The sequence below is a fragment of the Sorex araneus genome, chromosome 5, assembly GCF_027595985.1.
Source record: "Sorex araneus isolate mSorAra2 chromosome 5, mSorAra2.pri, whole genome shotgun sequence".
Lineage (NCBI taxonomy): Eukaryota > Metazoa > Chordata > Mammalia > Eulipotyphla > Soricidae > Sorex > Sorex araneus.
Genome location: NC_073306.1, coordinates 14,593,286 through 14,609,015, shown reverse-complemented (window position 1 = coordinate 14,609,015; position 15,730 = coordinate 14,593,286). Strand labels below are relative to the sequence as shown.

General features: G+C 46.5%; 1 protein-coding gene across 6 annotated transcripts in view; it reads left to right on the top strand.

Annotated features, from left to right (window-relative positions):
- Positions 1 to 15,730, top strand: part of NFIA (nuclear factor I A) — a 632,562-nt gene that overhangs the window by 582,416 nt on the left and 34,416 nt on the right. For 4 of the 6 annotated variants that reach the window (XM_055137450.1, XM_004607099.2, XM_055137455.1 and 1 more), the window contains exon 10: positions 7,848 to 7,939. The exons of the other annotated variants lie outside the window; for them this stretch is intronic. In XM_055137450.1, the coding sequence (XP_054993425.1) occupies positions 7,848 to 7,939 (92 nt within the window). The remainder of the gene's footprint in view (positions 1 to 7,847; positions 7,940 to 15,730) is intronic. 6 annotated transcript variants of the gene reach the window in all.

Sequence of the window (15,730 nt, the reverse complement as noted above, 5' to 3'; positions counted from 1 at the left end):
TGTCTCAGGTCCTGTTCTTTCTGTCTACACACACAAATTACCTTCTGACTTCCTTTCTTCCATTCCCAAAGCATGACATAGCATCAACCCTTAACTGCCTTGAAGGGTCCTTACTGTAAGTAAGATATACTAGTTGAGCAAAGCCGTCTGACTAAGTTGATTCTTTTCATGATGCTTGTGAACTATTGGCACATTAGACATGTCATGGAGATAGCTACCAAACATGTTAAATAATGCTAATACATGAATGTTAAAATTCATTAGCTTTCCACAAAGAAAGCTTGTGGGTTTGTTGTTCTGAAATAATTTACTAGTGATAAGTAGGCTTTAATTTCATGCCCCAAAGGCTGAGTCTCTGTTGTTTGCAGAGACAAAAGATTTGCAGAGATAATAGGATGAGGTAACTGACTGCACAGATGTGATCAGAATCATGGAAATTCGGTGTGGCTAGCTTTAAGAGTCCAAACATCTGGGTGGAAATTCGAACATCCATTCAATCATGTGGGAGTTTCGGAGTCTCTGATTACCAGAGCATGTGTGAGCGAAAGCTGTCATTGTTTCCTTGGCTGTATCAGGATATTGGTGATGCCTTGCCACACCCTGTCAGCTTGTTTGGAAGGAAACACTCCGATTTCCCCAGCATTCCTTCTGTGACCTGGCAAGAAATAGTGCTGTCCAAAGTTCCTAAGCGGGTTCCATGATAGTGGGTTTCGTTCAGACATCAGCCCATCTATCTTCCAATCATTTGTGCACTGTTGGAATAGTGAGCATTTGTGTAGCAGACCTTTGTTCTTAAAAGAGCGTGGCAGGAAGAGATTTGAGGAATGACTTCAGTGAGGCATTTAGTCGGGTCCCGTTGAAAGGTGCAACTGAGAGTTTTCTCCTGCTGCATATTCTTCACGGCCAGGAGTCACTTCCTTTTTTTTTTTTCTTTTTGGGTCACACCTGGCAATGCACAGGGGTTACTCCTGGCTCTGCACTTAAGAATCACCCCAGGGGGGCTGGAGTGATAGCACAGCGGATAGGGCGTTTGCCTTGCACGCGACCGACCCAGGTTCAAATCCCAGCATCCCATATGGTCCCCTGAGCGCCGCCAGGGGTGATTCCTGAGTGCAGAGCCAGGAGTAACCCCTGTGCATCGCCAGGTGTGACCCAAAAAGCAAAAAAAAAAAAAAAAGAATCACCCCAGGCAGTGCTCAGAGGACCTCATGGGATGGTGGGAATCGAACCTGTGTCAGCTGTGTGCAAGGCAAACACCCTCCCCGCTGTACTATTCCTCCAGCTCCCCCCCGCCCCCGGGAGTCACTTCCAACCTCTGCATGAAGCACCCCGGAGGACACCAGCTCTGTTCCTCTGCATTCCCGGTGGGGTCTGATTTCTTCTGTCCGGTCACTAGCACCTTCCCGGGCAGGACAGGTGTGGGACGTCTGTCCAGAGTGAAATGGAACTTCTGACTCGCTGGATTCAGAGAAGAGTCCCCACCCGGGATCAGCCAGAAAGGAAGGGTGCAGGGGCCGTGCACAGGGAGAGCTGAGCTAAAAGCAGGGCAGCGGTGAGGGCATGAGGACGAGGATGTGTGTGGAGAGGAGAAATCAGTGTCGGTGTTTTGGTTATGAATTATTTCTTCCTCTTCACAGGAAAGTAGCTCAGCAGGCAGCTCCCTTTCCGTTCTCACCCAGTAACGTCTCTGGCCCGTGCTGCCTGGTCGGACTCACTCGGTGCCGCCCCTCCTTTTCTGCTTTCCTCCCCTTCCTGCCTCTGTTTCTGTGTTCCTGCGCTCTCCCAGCTGCTGCGGTCACTCTAGGTTGGGGCTGCCCACCACCTTTGCCAGCCTCCTCTAGAAAGTTCTTCCCGCGAGGGCCTGGCATCCCGCTCCTGGCCCTTCCTGCCCCGCAGTTTTATTTCTAGACTCACAAGCATCCGTGTCTTCCTTTTTTCTGTGCTCGGTCTTCCATTTCGATGCTAACATTTTGAGCCGAGCAGTGAGACCTGGTAACCCTGGTCTCTCCCAGAGCGTAGCTTAGTGGCAGAGTTCTTGCCTGGCGTGTGTGAGAGCCTGGGTTCGATTCCTGGCACCTCCAGAACAGCAAGCAAGACAAACTAAGAAGCTCAGTCCAGTGCTAACCCCGAGCCAGTGCTCAGGACACAGAGAGAAGCTGAATATATTAACGCTCCGCTCTGAACAGCCACTCCAGAGGTCAGGCCGGGTGCGGTTTCAGAGAGCGAAGAAGGGGCAGAGCATTGGAATCTCAGAGGGAGCGAAACACGGATTGCTCTTCCATCTTTGTTACTGTCTGTAGTCTGGGCATTGCTTCCTGTGTCTGAAGTGAATCCAGGGTCCCCACACTGCCTCCCTCTGCCCTTTCCCTCCCTGGGGCAGGGGCACCGGGCCTCTTCCTGCCTAGGCGGTGCAGGCCCCAGAGACACCACGTGGCCTCCCTCATTGAGGACCCTCGGCACGCTATAGGGGCCTTGGTCTGACAGTTCCAGAGGCAGGAATGAACTGGAAGCTCCCAATGGACGGTGGCAGAGGGACGTGGGCACTTGAGTGGTGGGCCTGACATAGACCCCTAAGGCATGATGACATTTCCACTCTTCTAGACCCCAATTCGAATAGAATACGAAGTTGAAGGGGCACCCTGACGCTTCAGCTGCATCTAGAAACCCCCCTGCAGGGTCTGCTCTGCCCTGTGCTGAGGAGCTAGTGTAGTGATGGCTCAAGCTTAACGTGTTCATACTCCCAGGCTGCGATTGTTGTTAGTTAAGAGCTGGACAGAGGGTACAGGGGTTTAGATGTGCCTTGCACCTGGCTGACTCTGGTTCAATCCCTGGCACCACATAAGGTCCACAGAGCTACACCAGGAATGACCCCTAGTTGCTAAGTCAGGAGCAGGTCCTGAATACGACCGGGCGTAGACAGTCCCACCTGAACAAAAAGTGTCTGCACCTATTCAAGGATAAACCACTGGTGTATGTGCCCGTGGCAACCTGTTCTGAACTCTACCCTACATCGGACCGCTTTCCAAAGCAACAACCTCGACGCCTACTTACTGCCTGTCTGGTTTCAGTGATTTTTTTGACATCAGCAGGCATGCGGACAAATATTTTAATGTCTTAATATCTTTTCCTTCAGTCATCCCCCTCTCACCTCCTCCCCACCAAAACGGAAAAGCTGTAAACATCATTACTCAGAATCATTTGGCCTCATTTTAGCCCCTAGTCAAGTAATCTTGCTGCCAGGGGTGGGTGGCGGGGTGTGTGTGTGGGGGGGGGGGGGCTTGCTGGCACTCTTAGGGAGACCCTGGACCATTTGGCCTGGAAAAGTCAGTTCTCCCCCAGCCAGACCCAGCTCTGATTCCTTCTAATACACAAGAACATTGTAGATGCTGGACAGCAACTGAACCCAAACCCAGACCCAAACCCTGGGGCTCTGTTTGGCTCGCAGGCAGACAGGGATACCTTTTTGTGAGGACAGAGAGAGGTTCTCCTGAGGACCACCTGCCCACTCAAGGGGGCGGGAGGGTCTCTGGCGCTTTTCTTTTTATTGTTTTTAACAGAGATGTGTCATTTCTGTTTTTATTTCATTTTTATTTAGACACCGTGATTTACAAAATTGTTTATAACAGGGTTTCTGCCCCTTTTCTTACACACCCTAAAATATACCCAAGAGCCTCCGCACATCCCTATAAAACAATTACTTATAAATAATAAAAGTTCTGTTTATATATGTATATATGCATATATGTGTATATATATATACATTTTATACCGGGTTGGGGATGCTTTCTTTCCTGCAGTGTGTAGGCTGTCTGTTGGCCCCACTGCTGAAGGTTCTCAGCTAATGTGGTTGTGGTTGACTACTGGGATAGTCCCTGCAGTGCTGGCATTATCTGGGTCACCCTAGCAGTTCTCAGGGGTCTAAAGAGTCAGGGGTCTAAAGAGCAACAGCCCATGAAGGCCAGAACCAGGCTGGCCTCTGCAACTCGTGATGCTCAGAGGCCATATAGAGTTGGGGATGGAACCCCCGTGCACTCTCGGTGCTGTGCTATCTTCCTATCCCCAAAGAACGGTTGTTGAACACCAAACAACCAGTTAAGCCCTGGCCCATCCCACTGCACAGTGCCTATCCGTAGGCAGGACTTGAATTGCCTCTGTGAAGAATGAAGAAAGTAGCCATGCAAAAGAGAAATGAAAAGTAGGAGATGTTCTGCCTCGAAGGGCAAATTCTGGTTTGGGCTTTTGATACTTAGCCCTGTGGCTGGGGCTAAACTCAGACTCCTGAATAATGTGAAGAGACACATTAAAAAATGGGCCTGTTAAGATGCCCAGAGGGGCTGCTGGAGCAGTAGCACAGCAGATAGGGCATTGGTTTGCCTTGCACGCAGCCGACCCAGGTTTGATTCCCAGCATCCCATATGATCCCCTGAGCACCACCAGGAGTATTTCCTGAGTGCAGAGCCAGGAGTAACCCCTGTGTATCACCAGGTATGACCCAAAAAGCAAAAAAAAAGAAAGAAAAGATGCACAGAGGGTAGGGCATTTGCCTTGTTCACGGTTGAGCCAGGTCAGATCCCTGGCAAACCATACACACCCCTGAAATTTTTTTAAAAATAATATAAAAAAGGGAAGAGAGGATCTGATTTGTGCAATTAAAAGTAGCTGAAGCTTCTTAGAGGAATGACAGGCCATTGTGTTAAGGAATGGTCCGTGGTGATATTGCTCATGTAAGTAAAATGACTGCTAAAAAGGGTAAACACTTTCCACCCCAGAAGCAGCCAAATAATTAATTATTTGACTTCGAGTAGTCCTATTTCCATGAGGACTTTTACAATGAGAGTATCGAACAAAATGATTTCCCTGTTGACTTTATGAGAAAATTGTCAAATACCCCTAAATCTTCCCTTAGAATCCCCCAAATGCCTACAAGAATTTCCCCTTTTCCTGAAACTCTTTGTTGCAGCATTTGATAATTGCTGTTGTAAATAGGGCAAAAATTATAAGGAAGATATGAATATAATATAATAGCACAGTAAACACTGTTATATATGATTAATTATCACATTGCCCCCTTTGCTTGATTTTATATTCATGTTGAAAGCTCTTAACTGTGCATGTATAATTGATTCACTATGGTATATGTGGTTGTTTAAATAAGAAGCTTCAATTGAGGTTTTTGTTCACCATTATATTTCCCTTCTTACACTGTGTCTTTGGGAGAATCAAACTTAATGTCTGTCCTATCATTTCTGGAACTACATCCTGTTAGAGGTAAACTCACTCACTGCCTTTTATAGCTACAGTAATGGAAGTTGAGCCAGAATTTCTTTCTTCCTTTCCTTATTTTTCCTGTTTCCTTGATTTTTCCCAGATGCTTTTTCTATAGAATAAATTTGTTCCATTCAATGGCTGGGGTACTCAAGAGTCCCAGAGTTTCGTAGTTGTAATGGTCTATTTTAATGCAAACATACTCTTGTGATTGCACTTTCTTTTCCCAACCCCAGAGCAAATTTGAGAATAGTTTTAGTGACCTGTGGGATCCCTAATCTTTAGAAATTTGACTTGTGATTGAAGGAGGGGAGCTGTTCAGTGTTTGCCTTGGCGTGTTCTGAGTGCCTCAGTTAACTGTGTGCCTGCCCCTTCTTCCAGATGGCAAAGGTTGGTCAGAGGGAAAGAGAGGCTGGGAGGGAACACAAACCTTTGCAGACTTAGTGAGCTTGCCGTGGCCGGCGGAGGACTCTTCACACGTTACCCATGTTACACAGGCACACACAGCAGCCGTGTCTCTTCGGATGACTCAGCATGCAGTTTCTGAGATAACTGTGCAGCCAGAACTCCCAGGGCCCCATCTGTCCTCAGGAACTTAGCATCCCCATCATGCCTTTCGTTCCTTCTTACCCCTCTTCTGTAGTCACCTGTAAAAGCATACCTTCCCCCCACCCCCCCTCATCCACAAACAGGTTGAACCAGTTATTTCATCCTTTGGCTTCCTCCTTATCTCCCCCACATCCTCTTTGTGCCCCAGGAGCAGGTAAATAAACCACCAGGTAATTACAGCTCATCCTTTTCACCTTAAAACTTTGTCAAAGCAGTGCTAAAAGAAGTAAAGCAGTAGTGCACAGACAGTAGTAAGCCCTGAACACCATTGGGTATGGCCCCAAACTAAAATAATAATAATAATAATAATTAATAATAACAAAATCAGCTGAATGAGACAATTAATAAAAGGTATTAATTAACCAAACTTCAAAATGAAAGATCCTTTCTCCTTGATTTCCTTAGGGAGAGGCACATAGCTGGTGGCTCAGTGCAGAGAGAGGTGGTTCTGTTTTTATTACTCTGACTTGGGCGGGGCAGGGCTAGGGAGAAAATTGGGAGATTCGGTTTGCTAGACAGGGTATCCCATTGAGATCATCTTATAGAAAGTGTTCACAGGCAGCTCCTTCTAAAACAAATCCTTCTGCCAAGAAAAGTTGCTTCTTGGGAAGCAATGAGAACATACATGTTCAACCTCTGCCCAGGGCTGGTTTCCCATAGTTTCACGAGTGATCATCTCCAACCTGAAACTCTTACCAAAGATGACCGTCCACTGCAAGTCCATCTGTCTAATCCTCGGACGTGTTAACAAGAGAAATCAGAAGTGAGCAGTGTTCTAGGAGACAGAAGGTCAAGAGAAGCAGATGATGTCACGATGTCACAAGGGTGGTGGTGGGGAGTGGGGGTGGGATCCAGTCATTTGGAATGAGACCCTTGCTTTTGTTTTTCTTTTTTTATAAAACGTTTCTTCAGGTTATAGATAGTAGGTGTCTAGAGTTCAGAGTTCACGCCCCCAACTTACCCCTGTCAAACCTGGGCCTTTTATGAGTATTGGTAAAGAATTTGAAATTCAGCAATGGGATATGGTCTATCTCAAATATATATGTGTATATATATATATATATATATATATATATATATATATATATTTAGTGCAGAGTGTGTGGATCTGTCTTTGGGACCCCTGGCAAGAAAAGTCATGTTGCATGTGGTACTCCAAAAATCAAACGCTCCCCATCAGCCTCCTACACTGCTGAAGTCTCTTGGTAGTGGAGCTCATACATGCAGATGCACAGCCGCCCTCAGACTTCCAGGCACGTGCTTGGCTCCAGTGTGAGACTCTGTTTACCAGAGGGTTGCCCAGTCACTGCCCGATAGTGGAGTTCCCAGAGAGGAAGACTACAAATGTGGGTCCTTGAATCCTAAGATACTGAACACTCCGACCAGGCTTCTAAAGGTCGCTGGTTCTAGGAGGTTTCCTACCCCCTTTGCTGGAGGACCCCTGAATCCCTGCTCTGAAGACTTGGAACTACAGAGACATGGGAGCATCTTCTGATTTCTTTTCTTTTCTTTTCTTTTTTTTTCTTTTTCGCAGCTACATAGTAAGTGTCCAAAGCAAGGTTGCAACATGGGCTTCTTTCCTCCCCTTTCTCCCTAATTCTTTCCTCCTTGTGCTCCGAAGACTTAGGCGAGCTCTTCCCAGAGCTCACGTTTAGCCCCAAAAGTATGCTCTGCAAATGTCCTGCATGATCTCATTTGGAGGACGGAAGAGGGAAAGAGCTCAGCTGAGCCCCCCATTTGACATGGTTGTACCCCAGCTGTCTTTAGAAGCCAGCTCCCACCCCCCCACGCCCCCCCTCCCGTCCTTCTGACTGTCTAAAATGCCCCTTCTCGCCCCATCCCTTGGCTAGCTGCAGTGTTGGCACATTTCCTCATTAATCAGCTGCGTGGGCTCGGAGACTGTGTGTTTTGGTGTTGTTTGCGTGTGCAATCTCGTGCTGCTTCCTGAACGCATGTGTCCCTTCCCTTCACAGCCTACTCGACACCCAGCACCTCCCCCGCAAACCGATTCGTCAGTGTTGGACCACGGGATCCAAGCTTTGTAAATATCCCGCAACAGACACAGGTGGGCCGCTCTCATCTTTTCTGTATGTGGTGCCGCTTGTTTTATCCATCAGGTGCCCCGGAGCTCGTCTTTGCGCACAACAGGCTGCATCTCCCCGCCAGCCCCTGTTTGGTCCCCTTCCCTCCCGACCCTGCCTGCTGCGCCCCTGGCCCCCTCGGCCACCTGTTTGAGGGTCCTCCGAAATCCTGGAAAACCTCGCCTGCCATGTGTGCTTCTCCTGAGGGGGCAGAAGAAGAGGGCGTCAGAGCAGACCTGCTTGAGCTCCGCGGTGTGTGCGTGTTACTTCCTCCAGGAATTCAGGTCACTCCGTTTTCCATGTGCCAAGACTTGCCGAGGGTGACCCCAAGTTTCTGGGGGTACCAGTGACATCCAAATCTACTTGCTGAACATGGTGTAGTCTGGTCACTCTTCTATATTTCTTAGATGTCCCAGGCACTTGGCCAGCTTTCTTTCTTTTTTTTTTTCTTTAATTTTATTGAATCACTGTAAATTACAAGCTTTCATGTTTGGGTTTCAATCACACAATGATCAGACTCCCATCCCTCCGCCAGTGCGCAGCTTTCTAAAGGGAACAGCAAAGGACCGTTTTTGAGCCCGGATCGTTCAGTTGCTGGTGTTGGTGCAGAAGATGAAGCTGTTTGTCGCTGGTCTTCTGAGGGGCCCAGTGGGTCTGGGGGTGGAGGGGGGCTGACCTAGATGTGTGACTCGGATGTCATGATTTAAAGGAGGTGACTGAGGAATGAGTAGAGCAGGACGTGAGCTTTTTGTTCAATAGATAGTTGTGTTTTGTGGTAGTTTAGGTCCGGAAGTTGGTTTTTTTTTTCTTCCAACTTTTGAAATGGCTGTTGTGTATTGAGAAAATGACTTTTGAGTTCAGAGGGAGTTGATGGAGAGATATTCAGGGGTTTCTGAAATCATATCAGGTTCAAATTTTGAAAGGAACAACACTCTGATTTCCTCATTGGAACATGACACGAGATCAGGATAATTGACAGGGAGCCCGAGTTTTCCTCGCAGTGGCCTCCACCCGCAGTTAGGGAATCGTCTCCAGGACAAATGTGCCCGGCCTTGGCCTCTAATCTCCAGGTACCTAATTTATAGCCTGTTTATCTGTGTAATCCCCTGGCCAGGTGCTTATGAGGGGGCTTTCTGCTCCACTCGGGTTCTCTCCATAAGGAGTTTTAGTTTATTGCCCTGTCGACAGCGTGGGTTAAACCTCATTGCATGTGAAGGCTTTCTTACACTCCAACAGGGTCACACAAAGTACAGCTTCGGAGGAGGCAGCTGGAAGGAGAGGGGGAGCCAGAAGGGGAGGGAGAAGGTTAACTCTTGACTCTCCCATTTCTGCATTTCTTCAGAAACCGCCTTGTATCTGATGGTCTGGGATTAGCATCTCCTATTCATTACTGCCCATAAAATTGTCGACGTTTATTGCTTATTTTCCCTTACCTTCAAATACTGAACGGGGAGGATATGAAGTTGAATAATTACTGGGAAGGCATTAAAGCAGAAGAATCCTGTTTCATTTTGGACATTTGGCTCATGTGTTCATGTCCAAAGGTCGGGAGATGGGAGAATTGGGGGGGAGGGGTTATCACTCTGTATCCTCTTCAGAGCACTCGTGCCTCGATTGCTTCATGAAGGGCCTCAAAATCGCAGCTTTGAAATGTCATGTTTGTATCTCACATTGAAAACGTTTTTTTTTTTTATGTGATTCGTATCACTGGGTTTCTACCCCGTGTCCCGGTCAGTTCCTTCCCTGAGAATCAAAACATGTTACATTCGAATGCAGCTTTGTTTCCCAAATGCCTTGTTTCACTCAGAAAGTGAGTCTTCATTATGTTGACCACAAAAATTCAGTTCTTAAAAATCCAGATTTTCCACGCATCTGGATGAATGATGTCATGTAGTTAGACCCAAATATTGGCATCTGGAACTGAATATTTTTTGTTTCCGTTAAATATTTGGCATCATCAGAAGAACAGCTTAAATGTTTCTTATCACAGTGACACCTGCCACATTTGGCTTAAAGAAAGCCATCCCCAATTGTCTCGTGAGAAAGTGTGCTGATGGAGTTTCCTTTTTAATAGTTTTTTTTTAATATCCCAACGTAAAAAATTATGTTCTCTAAATACTTTAATTCGAAGGTATATGCGAACTTTTATTTTTAAAGAGAGTTATTTTCTAGAAAACAAATAACTTTTAAACAGAAACAACAAAACGCTAACAGTTCACTTTTGAGATAAGCTCCTCTTTGAAAGAGCATTCCTTTCAGAGGGGAATTTTTAGAAGGAATTTTATTTATTTTTTTAGAAGGAATTTTGAAGGACAAAATTTGAATATGAGTAAGTTCTCAGGCAAGCTTGCATTTTTCTACATCGATACTTGTGTTAGTGATAGATGTAACTTGTGCTAAGCAAATTCTGGGGAAAGTTTTCTGGGAAATGAAAGTTTTGTTTTTTACCTACATACGAGAAAATTTATAGAGGGACTCCAACAGACACTTGAGTCTTAAGAATACAGAAAATGGTCTACATTAAAAAGTACTAATGGGGCTGGAACAATAGCGCAGCGGGTAGGGCATTTGCCTTGCACTCGGCCGCCGACCCGGGTTCGATTCCCAGCATCCCAATGGTTCCCCCGAGTACTGCAGGAGTAATTCCTGAGTGCAGAGCAAGGAGTAGTCCCTGTGCATCGCCAGGTATGACCCAAAAAGCAAAAAAAAAAAAAAAAAAAAAGACTACTAAGTGCCTTCCTTCCAATGATTTGTTCTCAGTAGAATGTTCGTTCCTGAAGCAAAACCTGTAGAAGAATGATTAGATATGGCCTCTGTTTTTCCTAGTAGGTAGAATGTGAATCACTACACAGACTTGTTTTTAGTAGGCAGTTTTCAAATTTTCATATGATCTTTCTTTAAAAAGAGAGCTCTTTGATTATGTGTTTCTTCTGTTTGTTGAGCATTGTCTGTGTACTAAGTAAGTACCCCTTGTCCAGTTCATTTTTTTTATAACCACAGAACTGGATGGATATAATTTTTTCCTCTGCATGGAGGTGATACCTGAGCCCTAAAGATTAGCTTGACCTTGATATCTCCAAGGTCAGACCATAGGAAGAAGTGGAACAAGATTGTGTCCCTGGTTCTGTCTCACTCCAAGGTCTTTGCACCATTGCCTCCTGAGATGGGGGAGGGGAGGGGGGTGTTACTCTCCACAGATACACAGTGCACAGGAATGCCGCTGGCAGATTCCTTGATTTTAATCTGAGACTGTACTAAAATATAATCTTCAGTATTTACCTAGGATAACTGAAAATAAAATGTGTAGAAAAATATTTATATCGGTATTCACTATAGGCAAAAAAGTAGAAGCAGTCCTAGTGTCGATTGACAGATAAGCAGAGAAACAGAATATGGTAAGTGCCAGAGTGATAGTATATCAGGTAGGGCATTTCCCTTGCACACAGTCACCCAGGTTTGATCTCTAGCATCCCATATGTTCCCGTGAGCATGCAATCCTTAGTTCAAAGCCCTGAGCACAGCCAAGTATGGCCCAAAAACAAACCAAAAAACACAAAACAACCCCAGAATGTGGTACGTTTATTGCATTATGGGCATACCGATTTTAAGTGGTTGGCACCAGTTATTTTACCTTAAAAAAAAATGAGTCATTCTACACCAGGAATAAACCTTGAAGAGATTTGTATACTGGTGTATACTAAATACACCAGTCACAGAAGCCCAAATACTGTGATTTCAAGGAACCTGATACAATCAGATTTATAGAGACTGCAGCAGACTGGAGGTGACAGACTATGGGAGGGTGGGCTGGTGAGTTACTGTTTAATGGGTACTGAGTTCAAGTTCTGTAAGATGAAAGAGGTCTGGGAATGGATGGTGAAAATGGTTACAAGGGAGCGCAAATAGGATGAATTCCACTCAACTTACACTTAAAAGTGGTTAAGAATAACTTTACATCTTATTAATTTCATCAAAATTTAAAAAATGATTCTTGGGAAACCACATGCAGTGTCAGAGATCAAACCAGAGTGTCTGCTGCATGCAAAACAAGCACCTTAACCACTGAACTATCTCTCTGGCCCTGGAGCCTTAAATTCTGTAAAACAGTCAATTTTATATGTGTATATATATATATATATATATATATATTTGGGTTTTTGACTCTGATAATATACTGGCCTCTCCACATATTCTCACACCTAGCACATAGCAGAGTGATTGGTGTCTATAGGATGAGTCTCAATGAAATACATGGAAATTTTAAACATCATGACTTTTTCATCTTCCAGTCATGGTTCATGTTAATTGTGAAAAGTACAGATGGGGGAAATAATAAAAATCTCTCGTAGTCCTACTATTAACATTTTTGTGTAAATCTATTCAGACTCTTCGTATGCATACAGTTACATTGCTAAAATGAGATCATATTATATACTCTGCTTGGTAACCTGCTGTTTCTCCCCCCTTAACAATATATTATGGCCTTCTTTCCATGTAAATTGGAAAAAATTGAATATTGGCTTTTATTGCACCTATTCATCATCTGTAATGATTGGTAGGGAAAGATAACATGTATAATTGAAAGCCATTTTTTCTCCTCCCTTCTCTTCCAGTCTGTGTTTTCCTCCAGAGAATTCCTCTTTGCCGAGGCAGAACTGCCATCTCTGTCGCCTTGCCTTGAGCTCGTTTTTGTTCAAAACTGCCTTCCAGTTGCATTGTCTGTCTCTTCCCAGTGTTGGCTCCTTTGAGTGTTCCTGCCAACTTATCTGTCCTGTTCTTCTGCCTCGCTTGTCTGTTGCCATCATTATTTGCTGCTGGTTGTCTTCGTCTTCCTCCTCCACCTCCCCCATCCTTCTCTGTTTTGTAACTCATTGCTAACATGGTGAAGCCTTTCAAAGTCTCTTCTGCTCTGAGAAACCATGACCACCTGCCCCCAGTTCATTTTTCAGTATTGTCTCATGACAGTCGATAATAACATATAGAAAAGTCTGTAGGGCATAGAATATTTACTCCACTTTGGACGCTATTAATGTTCCCCCACACACCCACGGAATGATCTAATATAATAGAGAACATGCTATGGTCTCAAATAGCAAAAAGCCAATGGCCATTTCAATGGCATCACATAATTTCATCTGATCCCTGAAAACGAGCGCCATTAAGAAGAGGCATTTATTTAGAAGGGAGAAAAAAAGTTAATATTTCATCATCAGGTAATAAATAGAAATACCAATTCCCACACAGAAGGACTGAGCAAAGAACTCATTTTGATTCAGGTTCTAGTTTAATCAGAATGTTCAAATAAAATGCTTAACCTGCAGAACTCCGACGAGAACTAATTCTTTAAAATGAAAAATGAGTGCAAACAATATTAAAAACAGGCATTTCTTCCCTGCCACCCAAATCTATCACTGTTCTGCATCAACAGAATTGTGGTATCTGAAATGCTATTTAAAACTAAATTACCATTTGGGTTATTAGAAGAATCGCTTGGCATGGCATGGGCCTGATTTGTTGACAAAAAGGCACAGGTGCTGTAACCTTTGCTTAATAAATCATTGAGCTGCCTGACTTGCGGACCATGTGACTGCCTGTGCCTCATGAAATTTACAAATGTATGCACATGTCCCAGACTTCTGTGTAGCGGGAACCCACCGGTCTGTAGAGGTCCCCATGTAGCCCCGTGATGGACAGCGAACCTCTTGTTCACCTTTTAGTGGAAGTGTGCAGGAACCCGGGCAAGGGGTGAAGGACCAAAGTTTTTCCATGTCTGTGCGCTCACGGTTAGGTCATTACTCCTCACACGGGTAGGCTGTGGGCAAGCCCTCCTGCTTCCCCTCTGCGTGCCTCATCCCTTACCCAACTCCCAGCACTTCCAAAAGGCTCTGGGAAAGAACTGTTCTCTTCCAACTGTTCAGGTATCGCTGAGCAAACAGAGATAAGAACTCATCTTCAGGGACCAGAGCAATAGCGCAGCGGGTCAGGCGTTTGCCTTGCATGCGACACACCGGCTTTCCATCCCCTGCACCACCTATCACCCTGGAAGCCCCACCAGATGTGATCCATGAGCACAGAGCTTAGGAATAAGCCCTGAGCTCAGCTGGGTGTGGTTCTGAAACAACAGAAAAAATCTTCAGTAGGAAGCTTACCACGGGAAAGGAAGTGGGGATGGAAGGAATAATAGGATGGGGACCATGGGAAGGGGGTGCGTTTGTTTGTTCTCTGAGGCGTGTTGATTTAAGGGGAGCACATTAAACGGGTTCTTCCCCTCCCCCTGAAAAAAAAGGGGCATTGAGCCAAATAAATCTGAGAGTCTCTACCCAAGATCCTCATCCAGAAGAGTCTCCCGTGAAGGATCAGCCCAAATGCCTGCGTACAGAGGGCACCTCTGTCCGACCCCAGCTCACTCCTTCCCTTCTTGTGCCCCCTGGGGGGAGAAGAGACTAGTAGGAGGAGAGCTGTGTCCCCTGGAAGCGGATGCCTTCCTTCCCCCACCTGCGTCTCCTCCTCCGTCTCCCAGAATCCGCAGGGTGAGGCGGTGCCTGGTCATTTCTGCTCTGCCGTTCTCCGCGCCAGCCGGGAGGTGTGGAACGGGGAGCAACACTTCTGGGGAAGAGTTACTCATGCAATCTGCTTCGCCGCTCCCGACTCCCGTGGGCAGGAGTGAAGGCTCCCCATGCGCCCCTGCTCCCACACCCACCTGTACGTTCTCCACACTCTCTCGGCACATCCACATGGCGGCTGACTCACTGACAGGCTCCGAGACACTCTCAAAATAGGCGTCTCAGTAAACAGAACCTTTGTCTTTCACGTTTCCGATGACAGCACGTTCGCCACGTGTTGGCTGGGCTCGTGGGGGGGGGGGGGGAGAGCTGGAGGTTCTGGTTCTGTCCTCGGCCTCAGTTAATGGTGTTTAGGCTTGGATCCCCCTCCCCCCTCTCCCGTCAGGAGTGGGGATTGGCTTTTGTAGCCCTTGAAGTGGGTGGGGTGGTGGGTTTGGAGTTTGGTTTGGTTCTGCCTGGTGCAGATTGATGATGACGGGAAAAATTCAAGCGGCCCAAGCAAGGCACTCGCTGAAATACTGTCTCCGTCCTTGCGTCCTTCCCAAGGTTCAGACAAGTCCATAATGGAGAAGGGGAAGAGGGAGTTTCCTCTCGAAATGTCGAAATGTCATGGTGGGAGAGGGGAAGAGAGAAAACTCTGGAACCCGGTGGATGAGCCTTTGGCATGGCAGGGAAAGAGGGTGAGAGTGAGGGGAAGGGCCGGGGTGGGGAGAAAGCAGCTGTGAGCTGGTGCAGAGCACAGCACGGGCTGCAGTGGGGGCGTTTGATGACAGACTTGCCGTGAAGTCAGGAAGCGCCCATCAGCCGCAGGACGGCCTGGGCTAGGTCCTGGGAAACATTCCTCGGCTCTGAACGTTCTGGCAGGCTCGGGGACATGTGTGTTTGTCCTCAGGGTCTTTGGAGAGAACAGGGAAAGTCACAGTGGACCCAGAATCAGCCCCATTCCCTAGCTGTGCTGCTCAGCTGAGTGCTTTGTTGCTTTTCGGTTTTTTAGTAGGGGGTTGGCTTCCTAAGGGGTACTCAGGAGATCTTGGGACCCCTCCTAGCGATTCTGTTTTTTTAAAAAATGGGGGGGTGGTTACCACCTGGCAGTACTCAAGGGTACTCCTGGCTGTGCATTCAGGTTCAGGAATCACTCCTGGCAGTGCTCAAGGGACCATACGGGATGCTGGGAATCAAACCCAGGGCAGCCACATGCAAGGCAAATGCCTA